The sequence below is a fragment of the Pseudophryne corroboree genome (assembly GCF_028390025.1).
Source record: "Pseudophryne corroboree isolate aPseCor3 chromosome 3 unlocalized genomic scaffold, aPseCor3.hap2 SUPER_3_unloc_22, whole genome shotgun sequence".
Lineage (NCBI taxonomy): Eukaryota > Metazoa > Chordata > Amphibia > Anura > Myobatrachidae > Pseudophryne > Pseudophryne corroboree.
Genome location: NW_026967511.1, coordinates 672,417 through 681,557, shown reverse-complemented (window position 1 = coordinate 681,557; position 9,141 = coordinate 672,417). Strand labels below are relative to the sequence as shown.

The 9,141-nt window shown below is 66.9% G+C and overlaps 1 protein-coding gene across 2 annotated transcripts in view; it reads right to left on the bottom strand.

Moving 5' to 3' along the window:
* LOC134983726 (zinc finger protein 605-like) overlaps positions 1 to 6,527 on the bottom strand; it is a 52,043-nt gene extending 45,516 nt beyond the window's left edge. For both annotated transcript variants that reach the window (XM_063949372.1, XM_063949373.1), the window contains exon 1: positions 6,424 to 6,527. In XM_063949372.1, coding sequence (XP_063805442.1) covers positions 6,424 to 6,521 — 98 coding nt within the window. In that variant the 5' untranslated portion in view covers positions 6,522 to 6,527. The remainder of the gene's footprint in view (positions 1 to 6,423) is intronic.
* Positions 6,528 to 9,141: the final 2,614 nt, after the last annotated feature.

The following is a 9,141-nucleotide window of genomic DNA, read 5'->3' as shown; positions in this document are numbered from 1 at the left end:
CAGGGGGGGGGCAGCAGGGGGGATGGGGGTATGAGAGGCAGGGGGCAGCTGGGGAGGGGGTATGAGGCAGGGGCAGCAGGGGATGGGGGTATGAGAGGCAGGGGGCAGCAGGGGATGGGGGGTATGAGAGGCAGGGGGCAGCAGGGGATGGGGGTATGAGAGGCAGGGGAGGGCAGCAGGGGATGGGGGTATGAGAGGCAGGGGGCAGCAGAGGAGGGGGGTATGAGAGGCAGGAGGGCAGCAGGGGGATGGGGGGGTATGAGGAGGGGGCAGGGGGATGGGGGTATGAGAGGCAGGGGGCAGCAGGGGATGGGGGTATGAGAGGCAGGGGGCAGCAGGGGAGGGGGGTATGAGAGGCAGTGGATGGGGGTATGAGAGGCAGGGGGCAGCAGGGGATGGGGGGTATGAGAGGCAGGGGGCAGCAGGGGAGGGGGGTATGAGAGGCAGGGGGCAGCAGGGGGAGGGGGGTATGAGAGGCAGGGGGGCAGCAGGGGAGGGGGGTATGAGAGGCAGGGGATGGGGGTATGAGAGGCAGGGGGCAGCAGGGGAGGGGGGTATGAGAGGCAGGGGATGGGGGTATGAGAGGCAGGGGGCAGCAGGGGTTGGGGGTATGAGAGGCAGGGGGCAGCAGGGGAGGGGGGTATGAGAGGCAGGGGGGCAGCAGGGGAGGGGGGTATGAGAGGCAGGGGATGGGGGTATGAGAGGCAGGGGGCAGCAGGGGATGGGGGTATGAGAGGCAGGGGGCAGCAGGGGAGGGGGGTATGAGAGGCAGGAGGCAGCAGGGGAGGGGGGGAATGAGAGGCAGGGGATGGGGGTATGAGAGGCAGGGGGCAGCAGGGGATGGGGTATGAGAGGCAGGGGGCAGCAGGGGAGGGGGGTATGAGAGGCAGGGGATGGGGGTATGAGAGGCAGGGGGCAGCAAGGGATGGGGGTATGAGAGGCAGGGGGCAGCAGGGGAGGGGGGTATGAGAGGCAGGGGGCAGCAGGGGAGGGGGGTATGAGAGGCAGGGGATGGGGGTATGAGAGGCAGGGGGCAGCAGGGGATGGGGGTATGAGAGGCAGGGGGCAGCAGGGGAGGGGGGGGTATGAGAGGCAGGGGGCAGCAGGGGAGGGGGGTATGAGAGGCAGGGGATGGGGGTATGAGAGGCAGGGGGCAGCAGGGGAGGGGGGTATGAGAGGCAGGGGATGGGGGTATGAGAGGCAGGGGGCAGCAGGGGTTGGGGGTATGAGAGGCAGGGGGCAGCAGGGGAGGGGGGTATGAGAGGCAGGGGATGGGGGTATGAGAGGCAGGGGGTATGAGAGGCAGGGGGCAGCAGAGGTGGGGGGTATGACAGGTAGGGGGGCAGCAGAGGTGGGGGGTATGACAGGTAGGGGGGCAGCAGAGGAAGGGGGTATGAGAGGCAGGGGGCAGCAGGGGAGTGGGGTATGGGAGGCAGGGGACAGCAGGGGTGGGGGGTATGAGAGGCAGGGGGGCAGCAGGGGAGGGGGGTATGGGAGGCAGGGGGACAGCAGGGGTGGGGGGTATGAGAGGCAGGGGGCAGCAGGGGAGTGGGGTATGAGAGGCAGGGGGCAGCAGGGGAGGGGGGTATGAGAGGCAGGGGGCAGCAGGGGAGGGGGGTATGAGAGGCAGGGGATGGGGGTATGAGAGGCAGGGGGCAGCAGGGGAGGGGGGTATGAGAGGCAGGGATGGGGGTATGAGAGGCAGGGGGGCAGCAGGTGTTGGGGGTATGAGAGGCAGGGGGCAGCAGGGGAGGGGGGTATGAGAGGCAGGGGATGGGGGGTATGAGAGGCAGGGGGCAGCAGAGGTGGGGGGGGTATGACAGGTAGGGGGCAGCAGAGGTGGGGGGTATGACAGGTAGGGGGCAGCAGAGGAAGGGGGGTATGAGAGGCAGGGGGCAGCAGGGGAGTGGGGTATGGGAGGCAGGGGGCAGCAGGGGAGGGGGGTATGAGAGGCAGGGGATGGGGGTATGAGAGGCAGGGGGCAGCAGGGGTTGGGGGTATGAGAGGCAGGGGGCAGCAGAGGTGGGGGGGTATGACAGGTAGGGGGCAGCAGAGGTGGGGGGTATGACAGGTAGGGGGCAGCAGAGGAAGGGGGTATGAGAGGCAGGGGACAGCAGGGGTGGGGGGTATGAGAGGCAGGGGGCAGCAGGGGAGGGGGGTATGGGAGGCAGGGGACAGCAGGGGTGGGGGGTATGAGAGGCAGGGGGCAGCAGGGGAGTGTGGGGGGTATGACAGGTAGGGGGGCAGCAGAGGAAGGGGGTATGAGAGGCAGGGGACAGCAGGGGGTGGGGGGTATGAGAGGCAGGGGGCAGCAGGGGAGGGGGGTATGGGAGGCAGGGGACAGCAGGGGTGGGGGGTATGAGAGGCAGGGGGGCAGCAGGGGAGGGGGGTATGGGAGGCAGGGGACAGCAGGGGTGGGGGGTATGAGAGGCAGGGGGCAGCAGGGGAGTGGGGTATGAGAGGGCAGGGGAGGCAGCAGGGGAGGGGGGTATAAGAGGCAGGGGGCAGCAGGGGAGGGGGGGTATGGGAGGCAGGGGAGGGGGATATGGGAGGCAGGGGGCAGCAGGGGAGGGGGGTATGAGAGGCAGGGGGCAGCAGGGGATGGGGGTATGGGAGGCAGGGGGAGGGGGTATGAGAGGCAGGGGGCAGCAGGGGAGGGGGGGTATGAGAGGCAGGGGGCAGCAGGGGATGGGGGGTATGGGAGGCAGGGTGAGGGGGGTATGAGAGGCAGGGGCAGCAGGGGAGGGGGGTATGAGAGGCAGGGGGCAGCAGGGGATTGGGGTATGGGAGGCAGGGGAGGGGGGTATGGGAGGCAGGGGGCAGCAGGGGAGGGGGGGTATGAGAGGCAGGGGGCAGCAGGGGAGGGTGGGTATGAGAGGCAGGGGGCAGCAGAGGTGGGGGGTATGACAGGTAGTGGGCAGCAGAGGGTGGGGGGGTATGAGAGGTAGGGGGCAGCAGAGGAGGGGGGTATGAGAGGTAGGGGGCAGCAGAGGAGGGGGTATGAGAGGCAGGGGAAGGGGTTATGAGAGGCAGGGGGCCGCAGGGGAGTGGGGTATGAGAGGCAGGGGGCAGCACTGGAGGGGGGTATGAGAGGTAGGGGCAGCAGGGGGAGGAGGGGGGGTATGAGAGGCACGGGGCAGCAGGGGATGGGGGTATGAGAGGCAGGGGGCAGCAGGGGATGGGGGTATGAGAGGCAGGGGGCAGCAGGGGAGGGGGGTATGAGAGGCAGGGGATGGGGGTATGAGAGGCAGGGGAGGGGGGTAGTATGGGAGGCAGGGGGCAGCAGGGGAGGGGGGTATGAGAGGCAGGGGGGCAGCAGGGGAGGGGGGTATGAGAGGCAGGGGGGCAGCAGAGGTGGGGGGTATGACAGGTAGTGGGCAGCAGAGGTGGGGGGGTATGAGAGGTAGGGGGCAGCAGAGGAGGGGGGGTATGAGAGGTAGGGGGCAGCAGAGTAGGGGGGTATGAGAGGCAGGGGAGGGGGTTATGAGAGGCAGGGGGCAGCAGGGGAGTGGGGTATGAGAGGCAGGGGGCAGCACTGGAGGGGGGTATGAGAGGTAGGGGGCAGCAGGGGAGGGGGGGGTATGAGAGGCACGGGGCAGCAGGGGATGGGGGTATGAGAGGCAGGGGGCAGCAGGGGATGGGGGTATGAGAGGCAGGGGGCAGCAGGGGAGGGGGGTATGAGAGGCAGGGGATGGGGGTATGAGAGGCAGGGGGCAGCAGGGGATGGGGGTATGAGAGGCAGGGGGCAGCAGGGGATGAGGGTATGAGAGGCAGGGGGCAGCAGGGGAGGGGGGGTATGAGAGGCAGGGGGCAGCAGGGGAGGGGGGTATGAGAGGCAGGGGATGGGGGTATGAGACGCAGGGGGCAGCAGGGGATGGGGGTATGAGAGGCAGGGGGCAGCAGGGGATGGGGGTATGAGAGGCAGGGGGCAGCTGGGGAGGGGGGTATGAGAGGGGCAGGGGGCAGCAGGGGATGGGGGGTATGAGAGGCAGGGGGGCAGCAGGGGATGGGGGTATGAGAGGCAGGGGGCAGCAGGGGATGGGGGTATGAGAGGCAGGGGGCAGCAGGGGATGGGGGTATGAGAGGCAGGGGGCAGCAGGGGGAGGGGGGGTATGAGAGGCAGGAGGCAGCAGGGGAGGGGGGTATGAGCAGGCAGGGGATGGGGGTATGAGAGGCAGGGGGCAGCAGGGGGATGGGGGTATGAGAGGCAGGGGGCAGCAGGGGAGGGGGGTATGAGAGCAGGGCAGGGGATGGGGGTATGAGAGGCAGGGGGCAGCAGGGGATGGGGGTATGAGAGGCAGGGGGCAGCAGGGGAGGGGGGGTATGAGGCAGGGGGCAGCAGGGGAGGGGGGTATGAGAGGCAGGGGGATGGGGGTATGAGAGGCAGGGGGCAGCAGGGGAGGGGGGGTATGAGAGGCAGGGGATGGGGGTATGAGAGGCAGGGGCAGCAGGGGATGGGGGTATGAGAGGCAGGGGGCAGCAGGGGATGGGGGTATGAGAGGCAGGGGGCAGCAGGGGAGGGGGGTATGAGAGGCAGGAGGCAGCAGGGGAGGGGGGTATGAGAGGCAGGGGATGGGGGTATGAGAGGCAGGGGGCAGCAGGGGATGGGGGTATGAGAGGCAGGGGGCAGCAGGGGAGGGGGGTATGAGAGGCAGGGGATGGGGGTATGAGAGGCAGGGGGCAGCAAGGGATGGGGGTATGAGAGGCAGGGGGCAGCAGGGGAGGGGGGTATGAGAGGCAGGGGGCAGCAGGGGAGGGGGGTATGAGAGGCAGGGGATGGGGGTATGAGAGGCAGGGGGCAGCAGGGGATGGGGGTATGAGAGGCAGGGGGCAGCAGGGGAGGGGGGTATGAGAGGCAGGGGGCAGCTGGGGAGGGGGGTATGAGAGGCAGGGGGCAGCAGGGGATGGGGGTATGAGAGGCAGGGGGCAGCAGGGGATGGGGGTATGAGAGGCAGGGGGCAGCAGGGGAGGGGGGTATGAGAGGCAGGAGGCAGCAGGGGAGGGGGGTATGAGAGGCAGGGGATGGGGGTATGAGAGGCAGGGGGCAGCAGGGGATGGGGGTATGAGAGGCAGGGGGCAGCAGGGGAGGGGGGTATGAGAGGCAGGGGATGGGGGTATGAGAGGCAGGGGGCAGCAAGGGATGGGGGTATGAGAGGCAGGGGGCAGCAGGGGAGGGGGGTATGAGAGGCAGGGGGCAGCAGGGGAGGGGGGTATGAGAGGCAGGGGATGGGGGTATGAGAGGCAGGGGGCAGCAGGGGATGGGGGTATGAGAGGCAGGGGGCAGCAGGGGAGGGGGGTATGAGAGGCAGGGGGCAGCTGGGGAGGGGGGTATGAGAGGCAGGGGATGGGGGTATGAGAGGCAGGGGGCAGCAGGGGAGGGGGGTATGAGAGGCAGGGGATGGGGGTATGAGAGGCAGGGGGCAGCAGGGGTTGGGGGTATGAGAGGCAGGGGGCAGCAGGGGAGGGGGGTATGAGAGGCAGGGGATGGGGGTATGAGAGGCAGGGGGTATGAGAGGCAGGGGGTAGCAGAGGTGGGGGGTATGACAGGTAGGGGGCAGCAGAGGTGGGGGGTATGACAGGTAGGGGGCAGCAGAGGAAGGGGGTATGAGAGGCAGGGGGCAGCAGGGGAGTGGGGTATGGGAGGCAGGGGGCAGCAGAGGTGGGGGGTATGACAGGTAGGGGGCAGCAGAGGAAGGGGGTATGAGAGGCAGGGGGCAGCAGGGGAGTGGGGTATGGGAGGCAGGGGGCATAAGGGGAGGGGGGTATGAGAGGCAGGGGATGGGGGTATGAGAGGCAGGGGGCAGCAGGGGTTGGGAGTATGAGAGGCAGGGGGCAGCAGAGGTGGGGGGTATGACAGGTAGGGGGCAGCAGAGGTGGGGGGTATGACAGGTAGGGGGCAGCAGAGGAAGGGGGTATGAGAGGCAGGGGTGGGGGGTATGAGAGGCAGGGGGCAGCAGGGGAGTGGGGTATGGGAGGCAGGGGGCAGCAGGGGAGGGGGGTATGAGAGGCAGGGGATGGGGGTATGAGAGGCAGGGGGCAGCAGGGGTTGGGGGTATGAGAGGCAGGGGGCAGCAGAGGTGGGGGGTATGACAGGTAGGGGGCAGCAGAGGTGGGGGGTATGACAGGTAGGGGGCAGCAGAGGAAGGGGGTATGAGAGGCAGGGGACAGCAGGGGTGGGGGGTATGAGAGGCAGGGGGCAGCAGGGGAGGGGGGTATGGGAGGCAGGGGACAGCAGGGGTGGGGGGTATGAGAGGCAGGGGGCAGCAGGGGAGTGGGGGGTATGACAGGTAGGGGGCAGCAGAGGAAGGGGGTATGAGAGGCAGGGGGCAGCAGGGGAGTGGGGTATGAGAGGCAGGGGGCAGCAGAGGTGGGGGGTATGACAGGCAGGGGGCAGTCAGTAAGGGGGTGCAACTGGGGGGTCACCTGGTGGAGGAGGCGGCAGCAGCAGAGGAGACCGGTGACGGAGCACTGTGTACAGGAAGTGGGCGGGGCAGTATTTCCGGGTCTATGGTTAGGGACATCCGCAGTCACTCAGCAACCAGGAATAGACACGCCCACTCACTGCCCATAGGCCGCAGACAACCATCACTCACCTCTAGTTCCGCTCACTCTACCGTTCATAGGCCGAAGCTTCCGTCACTCAGAACCGCCGTCTGTTCTTTCCATAAGCCGAAGCCCCGCCCAGTCCCTCGCCCATTGACAGCGGTAAACCGTCACTCGGCCAGCCCCGCCCCTGCCTCCCACCAATGGTCGAAATTGCCCGTCACTCACACAATCTCCCGCCCATAGACCGCAGCACAGTCCACGCCTCCTCTACCTCCCATTGGCCGCAGTACAGTACCGCCCCACTCTCTCCCCCATTAGCTGCAGCTCAGTCCCCGCCCTCCTCTGCCTCCCGCCCCCCCCCCCCCCCCACCCCCCTCCGGTCTCTGTTTACGTCATTTTCTTCTGCTCACACAGACTAAGCCAATATGGCGGCGCCCATAGGGAGCCAGCAACATGGCGCCTGCCCCCTCCTGATGCTGTCCTGTGTGTGTATGATGTGTACAGACCCCCTGTCTGTGTGGAGTGTGTATGTGCTCCCCAGGTGGGGACCCTGTCAGTGTGATTCCCTCCAGAGGCATTGTGGGTATTGGCGCCCCGGTGTGCACGTTACTATGGCAGGGATGGTATCCGGTCTTTAGGTCAACCCTCTCTAAGTCGACACTGACTGAAGGTCGACGCATGACTAGGTCATCAGGTATGAAACGGCAACATGGTCTAGTTAGCAACAATCTAGTCATGTGTCAACCTTCAGTCAGTGTCGACCTACTTACTGTCGACCTAGACAGCGTCGACCCAATGATCCACGCCTGGCAGGGATAACCCGGCAGGGACGGCTGCATGTGATGGAGCCATTGCTGAGTAATAAGGTCTGAGGGTTCCCGGGAAAATCTAGGGACAACGGCACCAGAGGAGAGCGCGGAGAGAGCCCGCACAGGAGAAGAGCGCGGAGAGAGCCCGCACAGGAGAAGAGCGCGGAGAGAGCCCACACAGAAGAAGAGCGCAGAGAGAGCCCACACAGGAGAAGAGCGCGGAGAGAGCCCACACAGGAGAAGAGCGCGGAGAGAGCCCGCACAGGAGAAGAGCGCAGAGAGAGCCCGCACAGGAGAAGAGCGCGGAGAGAGCCCGCACAGGAGAAGAGCGCGGAGAGAGCCCGCACAGGAGAAGAGCGCGGAGAGAGCCCGCACAGGAGAAGAGCGCGGAGAGAGCCCGCACAGGAGAAGAGCGCGGAGAGAGCCCGCACAGGAGAAGAGCGCGGAGAGAGCCCGCACAGGAGAAGAGCGCGGAGAGAGCCCGCACAGGAGAAGAGCGCGGAGAGAGCCCGCACAGGAGAAGAGCGCGGAGAGAGCCCGCACAGGAGAAGAGCGCGGAGAGAGCCCGCACAGGAGAAGAGCGCGGAGAGAGCCCGCACAGGAGAAGAGCGCGGAGAGAGCATGCACAGGAGAAGAGCACGGAGAGAGCCCGCACAGGAGAAGAGCGCGGGGAGAGCCCGCACAGGAGAAGAGCGTGGAGAGAGCCCGCACAGGAGAAGAGCGCGGAGAGAGCCCGCACAGGAGAAGAGCGCGGAGAGAGCCCGCACAGGAGAAGAGCGCGGAGAGAGCCCACACAGAAGAAGAGCGCAGAGAGAGCCCGCACAGGAGAAGAGCACGGAGAGAGCCCGCACAGGAGAAGAGCGCGGGGAGAGCCCGCACAGGAGAAGAGCGTGGAGAGAGCCCGCACAGGAGAAGAGCGCGGAGAGAGCCCGCACAGGAGAAGAGCGCGGAGAGAGCCCGCACAGGAGAAGAGCGCGGAGAGAGCCCGCACAGGAGAAGAGCGCGGAGAGAGCCCGCACAGGAGAAGAGCGCGGAGAGAGCCCGCACAGGAGAAGAGCGCGGAGAGAGCCCGCACAGGAGAAGAGCGCGGAGAGAGCCCGCACAGGAGAAGAGCGCGGAGAGAGCCCGCACAGGAGAAGAGCGCGGAGAGAGCCCGCACAGGAGAAGAGCGCGGAGAGAGCCCGCACAGGAGAAGAGCGCGGAGAGAGCCCGCACAGGAGAAGAGCGCGGAGAGAGCCCGCACAGGAGAAGAGCGCGGAGAGAGCATGCACAGGAGAAGAGCACGGAGAGAGCCCGCACAGGAGAAGAGCGCGGGGAGAGCCCGCACAGGAGAAGAGCGTGGAGAGAGCCCGCACAGGAGAAGAGCGCGGAGAGAGCCCGCACAGGAGAAGAGCGCGGAGAGAGCCCGCACAGTCCCCGCCATCTCTCTCCAACTGGCTGCAGGACAGTCCCCACAGACAGCTGCCTACTGCCTCCCAGTCACTGTATACATCACTTTCTGCTGCTCACGCAGACTAAGCCAACATGGCGGCGCCCATAGGGAGCCAGCAACATGGCACCTGCCCCCTCCTGATGCAGTGCTGTGTGTGTATGATGTGTACAGATCCCCCTGTAGGGGAGGAGGCACTGATGTAGGGGGGAGGGGGAGTGATACTATGCTGGTGCTAATGCCCAGTGACAGGGGAGGAGGACGGAGGTAATAGTGATCACCTCACCTGGATACACGCCCCTCACTGCCCGCTAGGGATGTCCATCTCTATGTTACCTGTGTAATGCCCCCGCCCTA